This window comes from Sapajus apella, unplaced genomic scaffold, assembly GCF_009761245.1.
Source record: "Sapajus apella isolate SASKATOON/1434 unplaced genomic scaffold, GSC_monkey_1.0 scaffold6, whole genome shotgun sequence".
In the NCBI taxonomy this organism is placed as follows: domain Eukaryota; kingdom Metazoa; phylum Chordata; class Mammalia; order Primates; family Cebidae; genus Sapajus; species Sapajus apella.
In genome coordinates, this window is record NW_022436946.1 from 31,628,075 (window position 1) to 31,654,340 (window position 26,266).

Below are 26,266 nucleotides of genomic sequence, written 5' to 3' on the forward strand. Positions count from 1 at the left end.
CCCAAAGTAATTTATAGATTCAACACTATCCCCATCAAGCTACCAATGACCTTTTTCACAGAACTGGAAAAAACCACCTTAAACTTCATAGGGAACCAAAAGAGAGCCCGCATAGCCAAGTCAATTCTAAGCAAAAAGAACAAAGCGGGAGGCATCACACTACCAGACTTCAAACTATATGACAAGGCTACAGTAATCAAAACAGCATGGTACTGGTACCAAAACAGAGATATACACCAATGGAACAGAACAGAGGCCTTGGAGGCAACACAACATATCTACAACCATCCGATCTTTGACAAACCTGACAGAAACAAGCAATGGGGAAAGGATTCCCTGTTTAATAAATGGTGTTGGGAAAACTGGCTAGCTATGTGCAGAAAGCAGAAACTGGACCCCTTCCTGACACCTTACACTAAAATTAAATGCAGATGGATTAAAGACTTAAACATAAGACCTAACACCATAAAAACCCTAGAAGAAAATCTAGGCAAAACCATTCAGGACACAGGCATAGGCAAGGACTTCATGACCAAAACACAAAAAGCATTGGCAACAAAAGCCAAAATAGACAAATGGGACCTAATCATACTCCACAGCTTCTGCACGGCAAAAGAAACAGTCATTAGAGTGAATCGGCAACCAACAGAATGGGGAAAAATGTTTGCAGTCTACCCATCTGACAAAGGGCTGATATCCAGAATCTACAAAGAACTAAAACAGATTTACAAGAAAAAAACAAACAAGCCCATTCAAAAGTGTGCAAAGGATATGAACAGACACTTTATAAAAGAAGACATACGTGAGGCCAACAAACATACGAAAAAATGCTCATGATCACCGGTCATTAGAGAAATGCAAATCTAAACTACAATGAGATACCATCTTATGCCAGTTAGAATGGCGATCATTAAAAAATCTGGAGACAACAGATGCTGGAGAGGATATGGAGAAATAGGAACACTTTTACACTGTTGGTGGGAGTGTAAATTAGTTCAACCATTGTGGAAGACAGTGTGGCGATTTCTCAAGGACCTAGAAAGAGAAATTCCATTTGACCCAGCAATCCCATTACTGGGTATATATCCAAAGGATTATAAATCGTTCTACTGTAAGAACACATGCATATGAATGTTCACTGCAGCACTGTTTACAATAGCAAAGACCTGGAACCAACCCAAATGCCCATCAATGATAGACTGGACAGGGAAAATGTGGCACATATACACAATGGAATATTATACAGCCATCAAAAACGATGATTGTGTGTCCTTTGTAGGGACATGGATGAACCTGGAAACCATCATTCTCAGCAAACCGACACAAGAACAGAAAATCAAACACTGCATGTTCTCACTCATAGGTGAGTGTTGAACAATGAGAACACAGGGACACAGGGAGGGGAGCATCACACACTGGGGTCTGTGCAGGGCAACTAGGGAAGGGACAGTAGGGGGTGGGGAGTTGGGGAGGGATAGCATGGGGAGAAATGCCAGATTTAGGTGAAGGGGAGGAAGGCAGCAAATCACACTGCCATGTGTGTACCTATGCAACAATCTTGCATGTTCTTCACATGTACCCCAAAACCTAAAATGCAATTAAAATATATATATATATATAATCTTCATATAGTGTACCCATACATATCTATTCCTCTCCATATATTCATGCATTTGCCTTTGCATATACATATATTTATGTACATTTGTATAAGGATCAAATCTCATTACAATGAATTTCATTGGATTATCTAATTCCCCATATATATATATATATATACATTTTTTTAAATATATATTTTATTTCATTTTAGGTTTTTGGGGTACATGTGAAGAACATGCAAGATTGTTGCATAGGTACACACATGGCAGTGTGGTTTGCTGCCTTCCTCCCCATCACCTAAATCAGGCATTTCTCCCCATGTTATCCCTCCCCAAGTCCCCACCCCTACTGTCCCTTCCCTAGTTGCCCTGCACAGACCCCAGTGTGTGATGCTCCCCTCCCTGTGTCCATGTGTTCTCATTGTTCATCACCTGCCTATGAGTGAGAACATGCAGTGTTTGATTTTCTGTTCTTGTGTCAGTTTGCTGAGAATGATGGTTTCCAGGTTCATCCATGTCCCTACAAAGGAGACGAACTCATCGTTTTTAAAAAATATATAAACTGTAAAATACATGTGCACTGTAAAAATATACATTCATTGTAAAATGGTACCAATGTACAAGAGCACTTATCTGCATTTCTTGACTTTCTTACAATGGGTATATATTTCTTTGTAATAAAAGACAATAGATGACTATGTAAAATAGTTTGGCAGTTTCTTATAAAAACTGAATATGTTATCATGCAACCCAGCAGTTGTACTCTTAGGCATTTATCTCTGAAAAATAAAATCTCCTGTTTATACTAAAACCTGTACATGAATGTTCATAGCAGCTTTATTTATAATAGCCAAAGTAGAGATACCCAGATATCCTTCACCAGGTGACTGGTTAAATAAACTGTGGCATATCCACACCATGGACAACTTCTAAGTGATAAAAAAGATGAACTACTGATGTATGTAACAACCTGAGTGAATGTTCAGAGAAATTATGCTGAATGGAAAAACTCAATCCCTAAGGGTAACACACTGTATAATTCCATTTCTATAACATTTTGAAATGACAGATTTATAGGAATGGAGAACAAATTAGTGATTTTGAGGAGTTGGGGATGGGTTAGGGAAGTAGGTGTGATTATAAAGGGCAGCATGAGCAATCCCTGTGCTGATGGAAATGTTCTGGATGTTGAGTGTATCAGCATTAACATCCTGGTAATGTACTACAGTTTTGTGGGGTTCTTTTTACTACAGTTTGGCAAGATGTTATCACTAGGGGTAAGTGTCTAAGGTAAAGAGTGCAAACCAAGAATAAAATTCTAAGGCCCCCCCAACGATCCAAATAGCCAGGGGGATTCCAAAGTTATCCTGAAAAGCTAGTTCAGGCCATGATGGGAAGGGGGAGTTGGCTATGGCTCATTCTCAGTATACCCTCCTTCCTTTTGGAATTCAGTAAAAGCCAACTAGCATTACCATCAACACAGACCTTAAATATGATAAGAAACATTTACATTCTGTTCTCTCTGAAGCCTGCTACTTGAAGGCTTCATCTGTATGATAAAACCCTAGTCTTCACAACCCCTTATGGTAACCCAGACATTCCTTCCTATTGATAATAACTCTTTCAACCAACTGCTGATCAGAAAATGTTTAAATCTAACCTGTGGCCGGGCATGGTGGCTCACGCCTGTAATCCCAGCACTTTGGGAGGCTGAGGCGGGTGGATCACGAGGTCAAGAGATCGAGACCATCCTGGTCAACATGGTGAAACCCCGTCTCTACTAAAAATACAAAAATTAGCTGGGCATGGTGGCGCGTGCCTGTAATCCCAGCTACTCAGGAGGCTGAGGCAGGAGAATTGCCTGAACCCAGGAGGCGGAGGTTGCGGTGAGCCGAGATCGCGCCATTGCACTCCAGCCTGGGTAATGAGAGCGAAACTCCGTCTCAAAAAAAAAAAAAAAAAAAAAAAAAATCTAACCTGTGACCTGGAAGCCTCTGCTTTGAGTTGTCTGGCCTTTCCAGCTCAAACCAATGTAAATCTTACATGTATTGACTGATGTATTATGCCTCCCTAAAATGCATAAAAAGCAAGCTGTTCCCCAACCTCCTTGGGCACATATTGTCAGGACATCCTGAGGCTGTGTCACTAGTGCATCCTTAACCTTGGCAAAAAAAACTTTTGAAATTGATCGAGACCTATCTCAGATACTTTTGGGCTCACAAGGGTAACTGGGCTTTCTCTATTATTTCTTAAAAGTGCATATGAATCTACAATTATATCCAAAGTTTAATTTTAAGAAAGGCAATAGAAATAAATTTTAACTTGAAAAAAATGACTACTATGTTGGATCAATACTTGCTTTAAGAAAATTTATCTTTGAAATAGTATAAAATGTATGTGTATTTTGCCATACCAAAAAACCTCCAAAACATTGCTGTATGAAATAAAAATATCTATTACACCTCTAAATTAGTGAATACAATAATTTAATTTTCAGGTAACACAGCTTCCCTTCTGATGGCATAATGAGGTGTTACTACATGGTTTCCTCTTCAGCAAAGTTACTTAACCAGATGAGTAGTAACATACAAATAATAGGAGGAGAGGATGGGTTGCAGAGAATTAGCATTGTATCAGCCCTCCCATTTCCTGATGCTTATAGATTTGAGCAACCCCCAGGTTTAACCCCACATCAGTGGAAATGTGAACAAAGGACAGACTCAGACAGGAACAGGCACTGTTCGAGTATACTCTTCTCAAGGACGGTGGTTCTCAAACTGAGAGAGCATCCGACTCACAGGGGGAACCTGTTACCAACCAATCTTCCCCAGACACATCTTCAGCTATTCACTCTGTGGCTTAGGGGTGTGGCCCACAAATCTGCATTTTTTATCAGGAACCCCAGTGAAACCAGACTTTCAGGAACACTCCTCTCAGGCATGCTGGGAGCTGGACTGGGTCTGAACTGCCCAAGCAGTGACTGCAGTCCTCAGCAGAACAATAGATTTTAGTCGTCTTTCCTTAAGGAAGATTAAAGGGATTCTTCTAGTTTAGGAGCTTATAAAGTGAATTACAAGATTAAATGCTAAGAACTGAGCTCATACCAAGTAATGGACTACATGTGGATGCTTAACTGAAGAGGAGAGAAGAACATTGGTGGCCACTCTGCCGTGGAGATGAGCCCATAGCCAGTTGGTCCGAGAGCTCTGGAAAATGACTGGGTGTGTGAGGAGGGGGATTTTGAAGGAAGCTGGTTTTCCTAGAGCTGGTTAGGAGCAACACGAGAGGAACATACTGTGACCTTGCTTTTTACCCTTAGGAGGACGAAGGTAACTTGGGAAACAGCTTGTTCCATACAGACAAAACAAGTTGCAACCAATAAACATTGCCCAGTCCTGGACACTTTCTTTAAGCTCTCAGTTTTGCCACTGTATTGGGCAAAAGGCTCCATATAAAACAGGGACTTGTGGAGGGAATGCAGAGATGATAGTTAGAGGCTACAAACTTTCAGTTATAAAATGAATAAGTTCTGGAGACCTAACATACAGCATGGTGATGACAATTAATGGTAATCTGTACTTGAAATTTGCCAAGAAAGTAGATCTTAAGTATTGTCACCACACACACACACGTGCGCGCGCACACACACACACACACACACAGAAAGAAAAAAGGTAGCTAAGTGAGGCGATAGATATAGTTAATTAACTTGATTGTGGCAAACATTTCACACTGTATGCATACATCAAAAAATCATGTTGTGTATCTTAAATATTGTATATAGTACGATTTTAATTCTTCAGATACACCTCAATAAAGCTGGACAAAAAAGATGAATTTTATTCCTGTTTGCTGCCACAGCCACTTTCTCAACCTGCACCAACTCTCAGATCTGTTTCTGATCCTCCCAGCTATTAACCAGCCTCGTTTGTAACCTCTTTTCCACCCGTGTCTGCCATTCTCCGTCTATTTCTTGGATATGACTTTCACTTCTCTCAATAGTAATTCTGATTATTCACTTCTGCTGCTTTGCCCCTGGTCATATCAAGTACATGCTCTTTTCAGCTTATTGTTTCTCCAGGAACGTCTACACCTAGTTTCATCTGGATGAAGATGCTCTGCCCATCAAGGTGCCCCATCAGCTGGCCACACCCGAGTGCTGTGGATGGTGGCTGTAAGAGCACCGGTGAAGCACTTGGCTAGAAGTGGCCAGAGTAGTGTCTCTTTTCTTCTGCCTTTTCTTCTTTCAGCTGTCCAAGTTGGTCTTATCTGCTTGGACATTCCATATTTGGCCTGTTTCAAACTGGGTCATAGTCCCTCTTGACTCTTACCGTATAGGACTAGTTAAGGAATGGCAAGAGGTATCTTCTCACATGGAAATTCTAATGAATTGTGATGGACAGCAGTGAGTGTGGTGTTAAAAAGAGTAGGATCTGACCTCAGTGTGCCATCATCAATTAGTCATGTCTCCCTAGGGTGCAGACGTGGGTAGATTTTTGCCTTCTGAGAGACTGACATCTTTAGACTGGACAGTTTCTTCTTTTCTTTAGGGCTGATACATTCACTGCAGGTGCTTCACATTATCTCTTTGCATTCCTTTACTCAAACCCCAATCTTTTAGTAAAAAAACTATTTCTAGTGCATTAGCATTTTCCATTCATCTTTGCTATAAAAATATCTGCAAAGCAGAAACTGCAGGAATTGTGTCTTTTTTCCAAAGAGAACATACTCTGCCAAGGCCTTTGGCAGAATCCATTTTGCAGCTACAGTCTGGGAATTGCACAACTCTTCTTAGGTTTATATTGGAAAAAGAGTAGCTTCGGGCTGCATGCTGTCAGGAAAACTTTCCCCAGTATTCAAAAGCTCTTTCCTTTATGGCTGTTTCTTATCCCTTACTATCAATTGCACATAGTTACTGGTGTCATAGGACAAAATGTCTCTGTCTTATAGTTGAAATGTGAATACCCAAATCATGGAGGTTAGCATTCCCAGTTGCATTCCTACTCCCTACACAAAATCAGGGCATTTAACATCCAGGCATTCCTACCCATATGTGTTGTTTCCTACAAAGTATCATCTTCACAAAGGAGCACTCACTCAACTTACCTTGTAATGGAAGAGAAACAATCCACAGAACAGGCTGTATAAGTCTGCTGTGAGCAGAGAAAGGTTGACTGAAGTGGCGCTGGTTTTCTTTATGACGACTGGCATAAAGCTGTAGAGACCAAACATGCAGGCACTAAAGCCAACGTAGAGCAGTCCTGGGGGAAGAGGAGGTAGGGCAGCGTTAGGGCCTTCTCCAGGGCGTCTTCCACATCCACAGCAGGGCAAGAAGGGGAGTAGGGCACATCACCCGTCACTCACACAAGGCAGTTTCTCTTTCCCCCTATTAACTGATGTTTATTATTGGATAACACATGTCAAAAATAAAACAAGGTAAAATAAAAAATAAAAGTTTAAGAGTGAAAAATGAACTTTCTGCTTCTTACTGAATAGCTGACATTTTGCTTCTTCTGGGAAGGAGTGCCTCTTAGTGGCTATAGTCAGAACACAGAATCAAGGTTTTTGAATTTTACTCCCAATTGTGCTGTAATTAGCTTTTGCCACTCATCTATTTTTAAACTTTTTTTTAACTTCTTAACTTTTAATTTGAGTAGTAGGAACAAAACTGCTTGGTATCATGCATTGCCCACAATAATGAATAACTACATAGTCTTTAAAGTTGAAGAGCTTGCATGTCAGAGAGACCTGAACTTAGAATACTGAACTGGAATGCTGACTGTGTGACCTTGGGTGGATGAATTCATTGCTGGGAACACAGGATAATCTGTCGGTCTCTTCCAGGTTTGTGAATCTGTTCTGCCCTATCCACAACACACAGAGCGTTGCCCTTCTATCACATATCCTGGCCTATTGTGTGCTCTCACATGTGGGCTTTCATACCCTTAAAATACTAGGTAGCCAATCTCTCATCCTCAAAATTTCTCTTTCTCTCTCTCTCTGTCTCTCTTTCTCTCTCTGTAATTAAGCCTAGACATGGGTACCTTATTTTGCAGGGTCTCAAGCAAGAGTTTACAGCTAAATCTATACTGTGGTTTGTTTTTCCCCAAATGTTGATACAATGCAAATGTAAAAAAAAATAATGTTCATTTCTCCACCTTGAAAGAATAAGGCACAGGATACGCGTAAATGTGACAATTCAGTGGCTGCCTGGGCATTACAATATAATAAAAATAACCTTTCCAAAGGAATCCTTGATTAAATGTGTCTGGCGTAGGGTATAGGCAGATTTGCTTCCTCTGAATTTTATGGATTTAGGGGAGTTTGGTAGGTACTGAATATCTGGTCTTTCTGATTATGAAGACCAGTGATTAATGCAAAGATATATTGGGTTTGCTCACATGAAAAGTGCTTAAGGTCACAAATCATCACTCCATATGAAAAGCCGCATCGGATCTATGAAAAAATTATTCTGAACATAAGTAAGTAAACTCAGTACAACAGCCCCCTCTAGCGTGGTGGAAGAGCCCTCAGAGGAGGGGGGAACAACCACTTTCCTATTTGGGAAAGATAAAAGTCCTATGTGTAGATTCTATCACAGTAATAATAGTTTGGTTTTTAATTCTCCATCAGAAGTTTGAATTCCCTAAAAACAGACTGTTTTCCTGTATGTGGGTTTCATGCTACTTGTAGTTCATTTTCCTTTCAACCAAGCTACTAAAAATTCAGTAATAAATATTACATAACTTAGGACTAATACATGAAAAGACATAAAAATTAATTTGGTACTCCTTAGAGAAATCTGTGATTAACAGATGAGAGACAAGACCATCCTTAAATTAATCTACTAAAAATAACAAACCTTAATCAGAACACAGTCTAGGCACCAGAGCCTTGCTTCTGTCTTTGTTTTGTTTTTTGAAGGTGTCACTGATTTAAATACCATGACTGGGTTAGAAAGTTCCAGAATAATACCCTTCCATCATTTTGCATGGACTTTGACTTGTGGGCTCTGATGTTTTATATTCACTCATTTATTCAACCATTATTCTCTGAGTACTTACTATGCCCTGGGCACTCTGCTATGGGTTAGGAACAATGAAGAACAGGACAGACTAGCAGCTTAGAGTCGCTATTGATGTCATGCAGAAAGACAAGGGTTTCTTAAAGAGAAGGGCAGGAGCTTGCTAAATTTTAGACAGGGTGGTGAGGTAGGGCTACTTTGTGGAGGTGGCATTTACCTCCAGTGCTGAAGGACCAAAAGGAGATTGCCATGAGAGAAGCCAAAGAAACCTGCACATGAAAACTTCCTGAAAGGGACAGGGCCTCAAGTGTTGCAGATGCTGACCAAGGCCAGAATGGCTGAGCGGAATGAAGAGAATGGGCAGGGGAAGCCGAAAAATTGGGAAGAGAATGGATTATGCAGGGCCTTGCAGGTCTTGGAAAGAAGAAATGTAAATCTTATTCTAGTTGTACAAAGAAGCCATTGAGAATTTTGTGGCAGGTGACTAGAAGAATCTGATCTACACTTTCAAAAGATGATTTTGGCTACTTTGTGGAGAAGGGATTAGAAGGAGAAAAGCACGGGACCAGTTACAGAGACCAGTTAGCACGATGGCGGTGTTACAGTTCCGGCGAGAGAGGCTGGTAGCTTGCTTGGTTTTGCAGTGGAGAAGGGAAGTAGCTGGGTCTGTGAAGACTCAACAAGCCCTGGTGATGGACTGATATAGGTGGTGAGGAAAAGGAGGGCATGGAGGATGCCCATGCGTTCTGGCTAATTTAGAAACTGGGTGAACTGTGATGCCATATACTGAGATGGAGGGAACTAAAAGAGGACCAGGTTTTGGGGAGAAATAAAATGCTCCATTTTGAATGATGTGTTCAGTAGGGAGTTGGATATATAAATGGAGGACTCAGAAGAGGGGAGATTTTACAAGCCCAGTTGGTGAGCAAAGGAGAGTAGGAAAAGAAATAGATGGCACTGTGCTAACCAGGCTACCTTAGGATGCTTCCAGCTAATATATTCTCAACCTATTTTTAACTGCTGCAGAAATTAGAGGTAGGGGGACAGGAGTGGAATATATGCACTATCACAATTGACAACTAGGTCAACCAATGTTTTTGTGTATTTCCTAAGCAAAGCACAGTCAGCCAACACATGATTAAATTGAGAGTTGGAATGCAGTATCGTTGCCCTTTCTTGGCTGTTCTCAGATGGACATTAGATAGTTAATAGATATTAACAATGTCTCTGAAAGTCCAACTTGTTGTCCAGGTAGGGGTTTTCAGTTGATTAGCATGATCATACAAATGAACTGAATTACTTTTTGACTGACAACTACAAAATGGCTGCAGTAACCACACTTATAAACAGAGTGTGTGTATAAATAAACATTTCCTCTTGGAATGTTTTCTCTCTCACTAAGGATAGAATTTGGTGACTCTTGTCCTTAGGCACTAAAGTGATTTAAGCTACAGAGACAGGAAATACTACTATCAGCTAACATGGACTGAGCACTTACTATGTGTCACATACTTATGTACAGTAATTAATCTCCACAACAGTATAATGCTGATAACTATTGCTATCCTCTTTATACAGGTTAGGAAATAGGCTTATAGAGTGTATCAATCAAGAAACACAGTCCATACTGGGTTAAGGCTATGTTAAATGGAGTACAAGTTACAAAGGTGTTCATATGGCTGATGGGGAAAAAGGGATGGTCAGGCAACCTGAAGATTAGCAATAGCAGGGAGTTACTAACAATGCAAGAGCTAGGGAAATACAAGAGGGAGGTCATGTTGCCCAAGGTAAGAAGTTAGGAAAGCCCAGCAGAGGTAGAATCACAGAGGAGACTCAGCCGCATCTAGAGGAGATCTGACCCCAAACAGAGCGACACAGGGAGAAACACTGGTTCCTTTCTTTCTCCCACCTCCAATCTCCCTCTACTGACTCCAGTTGGCCAAAACTGACTGGAATCCAGTAGATAAGGGAGGCTGGGATGTGGGTCTGCATAAGCAGAACAGAGGAAAGTGTAAAAGAGGATCTGTGAGTAAACAGGCAAAAGAGCAGCATACGAAGGTTGAGTAATTTGCCCTTAGGTCACATAGGGAGCCTGACTTTAAATTAGTACATAACATACACCTATTTTGTTTAATTATTACAAAGAAAAATAAGGCTTTGAAGGAATATCCTATTGGACTCTAATCAATACCTCATTTAATATGTTATACATATATGTATATATATGATGTGTCTGTATAGGCTACATATATTTGATCTCATCTCTTTCTTCAGGATTCCACTGGTGTTCTTTCTCTTTCTTTTGAATATACCAGAGTTCTAAAATATCATTTGTAATTCTGAAAAACAATGGCTAGGTTAGATGACTTCTCAGAACATACACATTAAAGTGTATAAAGGGCGCCGGGCTGGCTTTGCTTAGATATGTGATGCTTGTCAAGTCATCTCAACTCCCCAGGCCTCAGGGTGAACATGGGTAAAAAGAAAGGTGTACTTTTTTTTTTTTGAGACAGAGTCTTGCTCTGTTGTCCAGGCTGGAGTGCAGTTGTACAATCCCGGCTCACTGCAACCTCCGCCTCCTGGGTTCAAGCTATCCTCAGCCTCCTGAGTGGCAGGAACTACAGGCATGTGCCACCACACCCAGCTAATTTTTGTATTTTTAGTAGAGACAGGTTTTCACCATGTTGGCCAGGCTGGTCTTGAACCCCTGGCTTCAAGTGATCTGCCTGCCTCAGCCTCCCAAAGTACTGAAATTATGGGTGTGAGCCATTGCGCCTGGCCATGAAAGATGTATTCTCAATTATCTTTAGGTCTTTTCCTGCTCTGTGGTCCCATTATTTCATATTTGGGGAGAGGCCAAATCTCTTGTTTTGGCCTCCAGGAAAAAAACTAAAACCAAAACCAAGACAAGCATCGACCATAACCAAAAGCGAAGAAGCCCCCTGCATACCGCAAGCCTGTGCTCACTGACCTGCAGCACAATTTTTCTTTTCTCTGACATTTGACTTTCACATCGATTACATTTCTTCACACATCCTTTAGCACAGTATGACCCATGGGATAGAGGGAATGTTTAAGTTGTTTATTAGGCTTATGAATGTGACGCTAACATTCCTGCTCCCCAAGAGGGTATTTTAGCTGTATTAGGTCACACATTTCACTCGAGTTTACTCATTAGATAATCACAACCAGTCTTTCTGTTCAGCAGAGTAAAACAATGGAATACAAATAAACAACAATAACTATTATTGCTTGCTTTTAATTGTTCTGTATTTTGCAATTGACCAGCATTGTAGGAAAATAAAAAAATGTTTTTAAAAGTGACTTCAAGTTAAGAAAATAGAAAACATATTTATTATCCCAAAAGAAAAAAACAATCTTTCCACTTTGATAAAATGGCAACCACATGAGTTGTCTAAGAGATTGTATGAGGTTAGATTACTGATGTGGAGAGGGGGAAGACAGAGAAATTCATTGACAGATGCTGAGAAATGAAGACCTCTTGGATTTTGGTCTCCTAAACAGAAGAATGTGAGCTTTCCTTCAGGACATAGTCATCAGAGCTTGGCCTCTCAGGTGACTTCTCAAGGAGTTTGGGGTGGGTTTGAGAAGGTGCTGACCTTCCCCTGATATCTCCCTGCCTCTCTGGCCCATGAATTGCAGCGGCTGCTATGCCATCTTCCAGTTCCATAGAAAGTGCAGTGTCAAGCTTAAAGTCTCTTGCCATTGTCTCCACTGTTTCCCTTTTGTCTGTATTTTGTAAGATGAGAAAGGGAAGAATAGGATCATCTTTGTTGATTGCCAATCATTCATTTGCTCATTTAGTAAACATTTATTCCCTTCATGCCATGTGTCTAGTACTAAGCTAACAACAGAAACTTGCAGAAGGTCAGGGCCAGATAATGAGGACCAAGGAGGCCCCAGTGTAAACACGTCCCAAACACAACCCTAAAAATGCTTCAGAAAGAGGAAGATGAGTATTTGATTTTCCTTTGAGGCCATTTTGTATTGATACATAATAATTGTACATATTTATGAGTTACATGTGATATTTTGATATATGCATGCAATGTGTAATGATCAAGTCAGGGCAACTGGGATATCCATCACCTCAACCACTGAATCATCTTTGTGTGTGTGTTGGGAACATTCCAAATCTCTTCAGCTATTTTGAAATACACAATGAATTATTGTTAACTATATTCACCCTACAGTGCTATGGAGGCCATTGTGGCCTCATTTCCAATCAGATATTAAATGGATGGCTTCGTAATGTGTTCCTTGTGCACTGTCCTTCATCATCTTCAACTACAGGGGACTGACGTTTTAATAGCAATATGAGAGTTCAGAATAAAACTATCTTTTGATGACTCATTTAACACTGAATTATAACAGAACCTCAGGAGATATGCACATGGCATCCACATAGTTTGAGGACAAAGTCTTTTTGATCATTACCATTACCATCAATATCAAGTTAATTTATGCTCAAGGACCACTGCATGTGAAGTGCTACCAAGCACAGGTAACATTTTGTTTTCTGGTGTTGAGGGTCACAAAGACAAATGTTTTCTGTGACCTCCAACTGGTTTCCTTTCCCTGTTGCCCTCTTCTTCTCTCCCCACTTGCCCTGTTGATTTTCATTTAATTATATCATTCTGTATCAAAACTAGAGAGAAATTAAATGGCAGGGCTGTGAGACACAGGGCTGGTCAGCCCTTGAAGTCACTAGACAGACCCCCTAGGGAGAGTCAGGCACAGTTCTGTGGCTCAGTGTGCCTTCAGAGGGAATGATGTCTGCAGTAAGCCTCACGTGCTTAGGGGATGGGGATAGGTAGGTAAAGTGACTCGTGGGAGTTTATGTTTTTATTGTCTTTCCTTATGGACACAGAATTTGGCTGAAGTTGTATTAAAGCTCATATAAGCTGGAGATGGCTCAAGCAACCAGATTCAGTGTGGGGAACAGTCTGTAGCCCAGTCCCTGACGCTTGCATTCACTCTGCACACATTTTCCCTGCAATCCCATAAACCAGGTTCTCTGCTCACTGTGGAGACACCTTCTGAGGTTATTAAATGTCAGTCCCTTTTAGGGCTTGCCAAGATTGATCATTACAGCATCTCCTAGGATCTTAAATCCTTGTCCTAAATTTCTTCGAGGAAAGTGATTCCAGAAACAGGTGGAACCTGAGAAGTCCTGGATGACTATTAACTAGCTCAAAGTGTTTCTGGTATTTTCTAAGTCCATTTGGAGATCAATTAACCATTTCTTATGTGCAAACTGCTCCCTTCTGAAAGGTATTTATGGGCCCAGATCGCCCATTACATTGTTTCCTTTCATGGTTTTTTGTTAAGTTCGTTTTTTTTCCCTTCACCCAAGTAGCACTTTTTAATGGTCACATCAGTTTAGTGTTTCTTGGCTAAGGCAAATTGCTGTCATTTATGTGCTACCACTGCCTCAGGCCGGCTTTTCTTTCTGTTGGTCTTTAACCTACTAACACACTTCTGTGTCTCCCCTAATGGCATCTTGGCAATGGTAATGGGCAGAAGCTCAATTAGGAAACACTATGAATCATACAATTTAGTCTCTCAGAATGTGCAGGATTTCCTGAAATGACAAAAGGATTTCATTTTCCCTTGTCCCTTACCATTCTAAATCCCTTCCTTGTTGGTGCTCCACACTGACCCACATCATTCTTCAAACACATTTCTCAGGTTATAAAAAGAACATCTTAGGTGAGCTGACTCCTTACCTATTTGCCAATCCCAGGGCACCTTTAATAGCTCCTTGTGCTCCATTATAGCTCTGAAAATTCAAAGAAAACAAATCTGATGAGCAAGATTAGACGGCATTCTACATTCTTTTTTTTTTTTTTTTCACTTATCAGATTTATACAAATAATGAAGCAACCAGATGAATTTCAGGAAGAATTTTGGGTCACGCAGAAGCAGGTCTAATTAGGTAGCCTGTGGTTTATCCCTGAAGAACCTGGTCAGTGTGCAGGTGTGCCAGGGGGCCTTGGGGAGCTCAACCCTTCCTGCCCTTCTCACCCAAACAGTCGGCCTGCAGCCTTTGTTTCGGCTTGACAGATGCTTTCTGAAAAGCAAACGATGAACTTCAGAAAATGTCTGTGCTTGCAGGTTTAATCAATTTTCTGATTGAGTGTTTTCTAGGGCAATGGTTCTCAAAGTTAAATGTACATGACAGCCATCTGGAGAATGCATTAAAATACACTGTTTCCTGGTCCCATCTCTAGAGATTCAGATTCAGAGATCCGGTGAGATCCATGGATGTGCATTTCTGGCAAGTGCTCAAGTGATGTCAGTGCTGCTGGTCGGAGGATCGTATTTTGAGAACCACTGATCTAGAAGAGAATGGGGAAGTGACACTGGCACTGCTCCACCAGCATTATTTTGATTCCAGTGAGCCCTCAATATATCCCACTTGCCAAGCACACCCTAATGATACTCCCATTATTTTGGCAGCAGTGGCCCCCAAAGGGAACACTCAACTCTAATAGACTATAACTGAAGCAAATCAGCACTAGGTCTCTGAACATATTTTTTGGACTCAAGAATAATAACCCATAAAAGAAGCCATCTATCTACAAAACGTTGGCTATGAATGGTAATTTCTTTTCCTCTCACAAAGCTGAAGTACCAAATTTAGGAGATTTAAAATGCCATCACTTTCAAAATGAACTCCAAATAAATCCTGCTCAGACTGTGCCTTGTTTGCTGTGACGTTTTCCAACCAATAACTCAAGACACCAAAATTTGGAGGATTGTTGAAAACAGGCTATTTGTAAAACCTGTTTAAGGTGATGCCAAAACATCTTCCATAAATAACTTCAGACACCGCACCAGTGCAGTTACAAAGTGCTTGCTTTGTAGAAAGAGATTGGTGAAATCAGAATTACCTGTTTGTAGAAAGGGATTTGGTAAAATTTGACTGGAGGTTATACTATCATTCTTTATGTCTCACGTGAAGCTAAAATATTGGTCCTTACAGATGGAAATTACGCTTTGATTGAAACTTATTTTCATAACAAATTCTGAGACAAGTCATTGATGATTTATATGTTCCAGCTGTAGAACTGTTACAAAACCGGTGCTTTCGACTTTGTGATGCTTAGTGAATGTCTGTATTGTATCTTCACCTTTATTCTAAGAGATAAATTTGGAATATAGTTCACTCTTGCAAATCCATGGGCAGTAAAATCACACATTTATAAAAGTGTAATTTTAAACTATAAGTTTTCTATTGGTGGTTGTCACGAGTATAGAGAATATTCCTTTTGGGAAATTCATTGAATTGGGGCATTTATGCTTAGTTTTTCTACTTCTCTAAGTAAACCCCACTCATTGGTTTGGGAGAATCAGCCTTAATGCTTCTAATGCTTTCTTGCAAATTATTTTCAATGTTTTATAAAACATTAAGTGTTTTATAAAAGTTTATACTAAACTTGTTTAATTTGGAGGATATTTACTAATAAAGATGTTGAGTTGGCAGATTTCATGAATCCTTTGTACAGGAAGCTGGTGTCTGGATTCCAGCCTTGATTTTTACATCCCGAGAACAAAAATTGTAAGAATCAGTCTTGTCAGTCTCTCTATTATCTAAATTTCTTGTTATTTTTACTCACAATTGAATTCCACTGAAAAATGCTCCAAAGAGACCAATCATTCCCAGGAATTCCACTCGGCTCAGGGTTCGGATGATGTATTCTTCCCAGACGTTAGAGATACCATAGAGTGTGGCTCCTCCTAAGACCAGAAGGTCCCCTACCAGCTTATTTTCCCCTAGGAACCAACCAAATAAACAGAGGGAGCATCATTAAAACTTTCTTAACAAGAGTCAAATAGGTGATGGGGAGAAAGACAGCAAATCACACTGCCATGTGTGTACCTATGCAACAATCTTGCATGTTCTTCACATGTACCCCAAAACCTAAAATGCAATAAAAAAATTGAGAAAACAAACAAAAGCCAAAAAAACCCAAGAATCTAGTATCAGCAAATTGGGCTTCCCTTGTCTATTCTATGTTGACATTTTTATAGAAGTTCTGCAATTTCCGAAAATCAAATACCGCATGTTCTCACTCATAGGCGGGTGTTGAACAATGAGAACACATGGACACAGGGAGGGGAGCACTACACACTGGGGTCTGTTGGGGGGAAATGGGGGAGGGACGGGGGCGGTGGAGAGGTGGGGAGAGATAGCATGGGGAGAAATGCCAGATATAGGTGAAGGGGAGGAAGGCAGCAAATCACACTGTCATGTGTGTACCTATGAAACAATCTTGCATGTTCTTTACATGTACCCCAAAACCTAAAATGCAATAAAAAAAGAAGTTCTACAATTTCCAACTTAAATTTACTAAAGTTTGTTTATCTGTGCTCTAGACATGTTCTGATATAAAAAGGCTGCATATGTTGACACAATTAGAAGTCTTCTCTGACTAAGAAAGAGATGAGTCTCTTCCAGATCACATCCTCTTCACAAAGCCCACTATCTTTTGTCCAGGTATGTGTCTATATATATATGGTAATAGATGTACAAGCTACATTTGTTTCTGGGCATTTTCCATCAGTTTAGTGAACATGGTGTAGAACAAACAGAAGCAGCATAAATTTCCACCTTCTGCTATTCAGGGAAGGAAGCTACAACAGAAGCCATCAAGACTCCATTTTGACCATGGGCAAAATGTGTAATTATTAGTAAATGAGAGTGAAAGGATTAATGGGTTGAAATTTTCAACTCCCCTGAAGTAAGTAACTTAAGAGTGTAAATATATGTAATTCACTATCACATTAATATTTTTTTCATTAAAAATTCTTTTTGTTTTAAACTCAATTTTGGACTGGGTTTAGTGGCACATGCCTGTAATCCTAGTACTTTGGGAGGCCAAGGGGGTGGATCACTCGAGGTCAGAAGTTCAAGACCAACCTGGCCAACATGGCAAAATCTTGTCTCTAATAAAACAACAAAAATTAGCTGAGTACGGTGGCAGGTGCCTGTAAACCCAGCTACTTGGGAGACTGAGGCAGGAGAATCCCTTAGAACCTGGGAGGTAGAGGTTTGCGGTGAGCTGAGATCGTGTCACTTCACTCCAGCCTGGGTGAAAGAGCGAAATTCTGTCTCAAAAAATAAATAAATAAAAATAAAAATAAACTCAATTTTGATTGGTTTAAAACAAAATAAATGCTTTACCCAGGTATTTCCTAGAATTGGGCAAACTTCCCACTCTAGGATGTATGGAGCCAGGAAAGGAGGAGAGTAGAGATAGGCAGCTAGAATGGCCTCACTGGTGGGCTCTATACCCAAGTGGTCTCTGGCTCGGTCCTGCATAAGTCAGCAGTGCAGGAGCTCAGCTGACCTGTAGCTCTGGAGTAGCACAAGTTCAGAATGGCAAGGGTGCTCACTCTAGCGTGATTCTAAGAAAAGGACTCACGATAGCTTGGCCTTGGATTCCCTGATGAGCCTGGGTTCTCACTGTTCAGTGGGGAGCACTCTGCATTCTCTAGGTAGTGGCTTCACACCAAAGAATCTGGGCAGAGCTTGAGGAAAGACCTTGGCATGTGGTCACCAAGGAAGATTCTATCTCTAAATGGTGCCAATTTTTCTAAGGCAACTTCCTTTCCTGTCAAGGATTGAAGAGAGAGGGGAAGAGAGCCAGAAGGTAGCATCCTGCTGGAGTCATCCTCAAGGGAATGGAGCTGAGAATGTGATTTTGTGAGAGCTGGAAGCTCTCTTTGGATTCATGGGGAGTTAGACATCACTGCTCAGGAGATGAGCTGAGAACTTGATGAGGCCCTAATGAGAAATCAGGCTTGGTGAGAGTTCCCTGGACAGATCTTTTAGGAAAATTAAGGTTGCTGTGACAGAATGTGAAATCTCTGGCAACCTGATTAATCTTTTTTATGTGTCAACTGCAAAATAATGACAAACTTTTAATTTTAAGTAGTTCATCTGAAGAATGACCCATAAAATAGAACATATCTCTAAGTAAAATTGTAAAATTATAATGAACATGATCCAGTCTCTTTTCACTCAGAAGACATTTTAGAATCTTGTGATAACATGGGGTCATTATTATGAATATCAATTATTGTTGTATTGGTGAAGTGTGGAAGTGCTGCATAATACAATTCTTGGTTAATAAAACTAATTTTATAGAAGGAATTGAAGAGAGCTAAATCATAATGAAATATTTTAATAGAAATTAGGGAAGCATCGATCTACCTTTTGAAAGTCCTAAAAAGAGGGCACACTGTTTCAGTCAACATTCTTACCAATATTTTTCAAACTCCACACAGTTACGGCCCCTTCTGTTAACTGGCCTTTGACTGTAAGAAATCCACTTATCACTACTTTGAGTTTTCACCAATTCAGTAATAATTATTGATAATTACAACACAATTTTTTGTAACTACAAGTTCAGAAGTATTTTCTAAGTTATCACTAACAAAAAGATTAAATATTATTTATTGTAATTTTGCTGGTAATTATATCTGTCAGTTAAGTCATTTGAAAGTAGGTACATATAACATATATAAAAGTTTAGCTAATTTAACATAATGAAATTAACCAGAACACAATTTTATCCAATTACATTATATAAAGAAGTATTTGATATAATAAAAAGTATAAGTTCTGAGACTAATATTTTGTGTCTAAAATTTGTATCTAGTTAATTGGAAATTATAACATATTGGATTAACAACATTTAAAATATTAATGTATTTTATGCGTTGTTCATGCAGTAGATACCTGACATGGTGATAGCAGCTTCTGCACAATGTTCATGGGGAGGGTTATGTTCAGAACATGTCACTGATGTGTGTATAAAACCACAATAGGCAATAATGATTTGTAAATTTTGGGTAAATGGACACATTTAAAATTATGAAATTTCCACCCAACCCAATAGTTCTCTCCCTCCTCTGAATTTCACAGCGTTGGTTTCTGTCTGTGGCACCCACCATATCCCACTCCTTGCCTGTTACTGGTGAACTTGCAGCCAGCTGTTCTCTTACAAATCATGGTTGACGGGCAGGGACTGTGGCTCACTCAGCTGTATATTCTATGTGGTCTCTAGCAGGGATCCTGGAGCATTACACATTCTCAATAAAAGGCTAAATGAATTGAGCTGACAGTAAAAGTCTTAATACATCCTATGGTAAATGTTTTCATTGAGAACAGCTTTCATTGGTAAAGTTGGGTCTGATCACATCTCTATCACTTACTAGCTGTCTAATCGCTTACTAGCTGTGTAACACTGGACAAACTACAGAGTCTTTGTGAACTTCAGTTTCCTTATCTTAAAATTAGGTTACTGTGAGAATAAAGTAAAATATGACATGCAAAATGCTTAGCATTATCTCTGACACTTAGTAAGTGTTCACTAAATTGCAGTTTAAAAAAGTGAATAAATTATTTCCGTTCAATAGCCCCCTGTTTTGTTGAATTGGGCGTTCTTATTTTGGATTGCTCCTTGATTCTAATCAACCTAGTCATAATTGCTTTGCAAAAACTAGCTTTCCTTATTAGATTTTTTTAAGTACTAAAAAAAGTCATGTTTGAAAGCATGTTTGTGTATGCATGGTGGTGGGAGAAAAAAGGAAGGTTATTTGAAATCATGATTTACCACTAGGACAAGAAATAAATGGAGTTATACTATTCTAGAGTGTTGAAAGACTATTAGTGCAGTTCCTGAAAATGTATCCATCCCATTGCATACATCTACATCTCAAATGGGGGGCCAACTGTCTTGTTTTCCTGGGACTCTCTTAGTTTTAGCATTAAAAGTTCCACATCTGGGGAGCTTCTCCATTTTGAGCAATCTAGGACAGTCACTTACACTAATTTAGTACGATAAAACTTGTTACAGAAGTCACAATTATGGAAAAATAAAGACTAAGTAGTATAACAGAAAGAATACTGGCTAAATTTCACATCTGGGCCACATAATTTGGTGATGGTTTGCCCTTAAACATGTTGCTTATCTTCTTTGAGCCTTGATTTCTTCAGCTGCAAGAATGACAAAAAATTCTTTATATAGTTAGGAGGAATAAATGAAATAATATATAATAAAAGTACCTGGCACCTGTGGGCACTCAGTAAAAAAATGTCATTTTTACTTGATTGTGTTTGATTACCTGGCTCCTTGAAAATATTTTCTTTTCCTTGAAATAAATATAAAATTATGTGTAATAAAAAATTATTGTTGGCATCTAACATCTTTGATAAATGGACTGAAAGATGCAATAAATGTATTGTGCTAGAAAGCAGATATTTTGAAGGGCAAGGAAGATATTTTATAATAATATCTTATTATTTTAATTAGGTTTTATCTTAATCTTATTACCTTCTAACCTTGCCTTTTATATCCATTAAGTTTTTCCAGGCAAGTAAAGAAGTCTTGGTGCTGAATCTTTTCAACTTTACTAAGTCATTTTTACATATGCCAGCATCTATAATATTTATAATATTCTCAGGAGCCGCTTCTATTGCATGTCAATCATCCTGCACATCAGTAAATGCAGAGGTGATCTTTCAGAGAAGGCCTATACTGCTGACATGGAACCAAGGTGGCAAAGAGAATATATATATTAAGCCCATTGATTTTTAACAATAAACTTGGAAAAGACATTTCCTTCAAGTGAGCTTAAAGGTGTGGAAACGTCCTAGAGTGGGCGATCAGCTGTACACATGACACACACAGAATGAGAACGTAAGGGCTGTTTGCATCCTTCCTCCCACGTATACCACTCTATAGTCTCTAAGGCAGAGTCTTGCAGGCCGCGGACTAGGATAGTTTCTCCACATCTCTGTCTAGAGTGGGAAACTTGCTGGTCAAGTTTCATCAAAAGTGCTATTCCTGGCACATCATTCTGTGCCCTGACACATTTTGTACATAAAGTACTTAATGCCATCTAAGAAGTTTCCTTCAGCCAGACTTAAATCAAAACAAAGAATTCCTGGATAGATAACAAAGAAACATGCTGACAAAGTAGAATTAAAGCAATTGCTTTAATTATAATGAAGTCAAAGAAACTTTGAAAGAGCCAACATCAATGTGCTTGGAGACAGAATTGTCAAAATCCCAAACAAAGGTGAAACACAGTAAACATTATAAAAAGGATGAAGTAAGACAGTCTCTTTTCCTGTGCAAAATTGTTGATACAGTGATGATAATTTTATTATTATTGTGATTTTTTTTTTTTTTGAGATAGAGTCTTGCTCAGTTGCCCAGGCTAGAGTGCAGTGGTGCAATCATAGCTCACGATAGCCTTGAACTCCCGGGCTCAAGCAATCCTCCTGCCTCAGCCTCCCAGGTGGCTAGGAGTGTAGGTGCATACCACCATGCTGGCTAATTTTTTCTATAGAGATGGGGTCTCACCACGTTGCCCAGGCTGAACTCCCAGCCTCAAGTGGCCCTCCTGCCTTGGCGTCATGAGTCACTGGGATTTCTGAATGTGTCTGCCCTGGTGATGACAATTTATATGGACTTGGATGCCTGATTTATGTTCTGGTGAGTACCTGCAGTATTTTTAAAAAGTTTTGTGACCCTGGCTGATTAATGCAATTGAACCAACTCTGCCATAGAGATGAAGAAAAAAAAGAATATTTTTGATAATGATAGACAACAATTTTAGGATTCTATTGACCTCAAAACCAGTGGGTTGTTTTTAAAACAACATGTTCTCTAGGATAGCTTAAATTGCTGCCTACTTTAATATTTTTATAGAGGCAGAGCATGTCCAATTGTGATTTTATAAAACGAGCCTTTGGATCCTATATCTGGGCTGGTCTTAAAACATTATTCTATGCACATGGGCACCATTTCAACAGCACAGAAGGTGCTCCACAATGATAAAGCTTAATTCTGTTAACACTGGCGCTTTGTATATCACAAAAGCAACGATACCGTGAGCCTTAAACACATTCACATGAACAAACCAAATTCTACTCCAGTATGTTTTAGCCACATCTACATTGTTTTTTAAAAATGACGCTTCGGAAAGACTCTCAAATGGACTACTTTCTTTTTCTTAAGTAGTTTTGCTTCTTTTCTAACACTCCATTTCAAATCAAAATGACATTTTTTACAGGATTAATGAATACAATTTAGTGAAATCAATTCAAATTAGCTTAACATTCTAGGCTTAAATGTTCATCTTTATAGTTGACTATCAAATGCAAGAGGACAGCTAAGATGAGCGGCTGGGGTTCATGAAGGTAGCGTTTCCATAGCTGAGGGTACAGGCTTCTGCTTACTCTGTGTTTACACAGTGTGTGGAAAGCTGAGAAAATATAATTAAATTATGACTTTAGGCTGGCTGCAGTGGCGTATGCCTGTAATCTCAGCGCTTTGGGAGGCCGAGGCCAGTGGAGCACCTGAGGTCAGGAATTCAAGACCAGCCTGGCCAATGTGGAGAAACCCTATCTCTACTAAAAATACAAAAATTAGCTGGGCATGGTGGTGGGAACCTGTAATCCCAGCTACTTCGGAGGCTGAGGCAGGAGAATCATTTGAACCTTGGAGGTGGAGGTTGCAGTGAGCTGAAATTGCGCCACTGTACTCCAGCCTGGGTGACAGAGCAGCAGACTGTCTCAAAAAAAAAAAAAAAAAAAAAAAAAAATCATGACTTTAGAACAACTGGCCACATTGTATCAGACAAAAATATTATCTGATTGCTCCAAAGATTGTTCATATCAAGATTACTACATGTTTATAGCATAATATTGGCCCTTTCATATGACATCTATTGCTATGTCATGGAACCAGTGTTTCACAGAAGAGAATCCAGGAAACATCAAGGTATGTATTTTCAGACTTTCTATTGAAGTGGGGACCAATAGTGTTGTGTATGTGGCATGGATCTATGAGGCTGAGGCTGTCTCTCTTTTGCCCTGTATTGTATCTTCAGCTCCCAGCAACATGGGAGAGAGAGAAGAGGCCTGCCCTGGAGGCTGAGAGGCTTGTGTTCCAGTGTCTGCTTTGTCAGCTCTGTGACCTTGGGCAACTCACTTGGTTTGCATGGATCTTGGTGTTTGCATATATCAATTATAAAGGAACTGAACAAGGTCCTTTTCAGTTATAAAGTTCTATGGTACAACATACATAACATCGTTTCAGAGACTTCATGTGACCTTGTCTCATAAAGAGAAATGGTCCACTTTTGACTCTTTTATCATCTAATTTCCTAAGAGAAACGGCAATTCCAAGAACTACAGAAAAGTGGGTACTTTCCATCCCATTTCCAATGTTAACAAAGAAGGACATTTTTTTTTTCTGTTCCAAAAACCCTTCTGTAGCAAAAATTTTAGTAAATCTTAAAGAACTGCGATGCTTTGAAAAGGGTCCTCTGGAAACCACCCTGGCTTGGGGCTCCCTCAGCAGATTCACAGCATTCTGATGAGTGGGAATCATACAGCTTACCTTATGGGTTTATAAACTCTAATTGAAACCAATAACCCCTCCTCACAAAACAAATAAACCGTGTATGAGGAGACTGAACTTAACTCTCCCTCCTAAATTATGGAGCACTCCTAATCAAGTCCTCAAACTTTATTCACTCATAGGCCTATAAACCAATCTTCACCCAGTAGTTTGAAAGCTCAGTCTTTCGCTGGCTTGACAGAGAAAGGTTTGAGGTTGGGAAAATGTGGGGAAGGCCCTGTGGCTCAGGAGTGAATGAACTCATTACCACCAACTCTAACAAGGACCACAAGGACCAGGGCTTGGGCCAGGCAGCTGGTTCAGGAATGGATTGACCTCCAAAACATCTTGGTAGGTCATGACTCTCAGTTTTAAACACTGTCTGCATGTTTCTGAATGGATGCAGAGAGGGTATGAAAGCTGTATTTTGCATTCTTCATTCACTCAAGAAACATGCATTAAGCACCTCCTATGTGCCCTGTATAGATGTGGGGAACAAACATGAATAGGACACAACTACTGGGAAATCCACGTTCCTAAGGTCCTTGTTTTCACCCAACTATGCACATTCCACTTCTCACCTTAGCCTCACCTGCAAAGGTAAGGAACCTGGTGAAGATCTGAAGACTCACCTGCTCCCTGATGCCTTCCCACAAGCACATCTGCTCCTACCATGCAGCCCATTCCCAGGATGCAGACGACGATGCCGATGAAATGCACAGCCTTGTACCGGATCAGCAGGAAGAACCAGGAGAGCAAAATCACTACTGGGATCACAAAACAATCCAGGAGCTATTGGGAGGGAGGAAGGTAAACAACAAGAGGAGGTTCAGGAGGAAGATTTCCATGTAACAGGGGAAATTAACTTAGCTCTGCAGAAAGGGTTCTGTCTTTCCCCTGAACCTGAGATTTTGTGTAGAACCTGACTTGATGTAGTTAAAACAGACTCTGAAATAAATGGATATTAGTTTTATTTATTTACTTAATTGTAAACATCCCCCATACTTTGAGGGAAGGAAGAGAAGGCAAATTGATGACACAGGCTGGTGGCGAAGACTCTCCTGCCTCCAGGTGCTGGGGCAGCTTTGCCTCCTGCCTCCTTCAGAGCCAGGCCATGCTCCATGGGAACACCTGTGGTTTGGGGAGAGTACACTCAGCCTTTTTACATTGTCACCCTATTTTATGCGTAGATCTGGGAATGGGAGGTGAGGGTGCAGTTGGTCTTTTAATGTTTTATAAATTATTAGAATTTAGACAAAGGTTGAATTTAATATTTCCTGAACAACTGTCTTTCTGCTACCAGTAAAAGCTGATCTGTTCTTGTCATTTCATTCTTAAAATAAAAAATTGCTCTAAATATAAATACAAACATGAGTGTCAAAAGTAAAATACTTAAAAAACTACTAGAAACAATTTTTTAAAAAGAAAGTTAAGAATAGAGTATAGCAAAAAAGTTTGATTTCATTTTTACATATTTTGCACCAATAGATTCCATCTGACATAAAAGTCCAAGGAGTTGGTAGAGAATTTGCCCCAATTATGTAGAGAGAGAATGTGATGAAATGAAAAGACCCCTGTGCTAGGAGCCAGAAGACCTGAATTTAAGTACAGATCCTCATTTGTAGCTGTGTGACCTTGGGCAAATCACAAACTCAGGAGCTTCAAATTTCTGTTAGTAAAATGAAGATAACAACTTTCCCCAAAGATCAGTACGAACCTCAGAAATACTACACACGAACGTAATTCATAAATTACGAAGCCCTCATTGCTGGTGTATAACCCTGCTTTCAAACACATGCTCTGGGCTCCATGGAAGTAATTCAGAATCTACCACACTGTGGTAAGACCTCTGGATACACTATCCAAGACAGAGTCTCTCTTAGACAAAGTGATGTCATCTAGAACTTCGAGTTCCTTGTACCACATGAGGAACTTGTGATTTGCCCAACTGCCCAGTATATCTCCTTGCCAGAATTCTACACAAGTGCCCCCTACCACCCAAATGCCAGTATAGGGCAGAGACCCTCAATACCCCTCCACTTTCATTGTCTATATCCTATTGATTGCCAAATTCTGCCAATTTAATCTTCCAAACATCTCTCAAATCTACTCATGACACCCTCTTCTCTTCTGCCACCTAGACTGAGCTAACATCCTCTACTACATGGAACAAACCTCTCTTCCCTGCCCCAGGC

At 39.8% G+C, this 26,266-nt stretch overlaps 1 protein-coding gene and 1 long non-coding RNA gene across 2 annotated transcripts in view; both read right to left on the bottom strand.

Annotated features, from left to right (window-relative positions):
• Positions 1-26,266, bottom strand: part of SLC35F1 (solute carrier family 35 member F1) — a 415,311-nt gene that overhangs the window by 31,834 nt on the left and 357,211 nt on the right. The window contains exons 4-7 of the mRNA XM_032274949.1: positions 24,704-24,863; positions 16,269-16,425; positions 14,376-14,428; positions 6,708-6,862 (exon numbers count right to left, since the gene is read on the bottom strand). Coding sequence (XP_032130840.1) covers positions 6,708-6,862; positions 14,376-14,428; positions 16,269-16,425; positions 24,704-24,863 — 525 coding nt within the window. The remainder of the gene's footprint in view (positions 1-6,707; positions 6,863-14,375; positions 14,429-16,268; positions 16,426-24,703; positions 24,864-26,266) is intronic.
• On the bottom strand, positions 2,843-4,030 carry LOC116549389. The gene is made up of 2 exons (XR_004267842.1): positions 3,579-4,030; positions 2,843-3,261 (listed from the first exon to the last, which is right to left on the bottom strand). It is a non-coding gene; the product is annotated as an uncharacterized LOC116549389 (long non-coding RNA).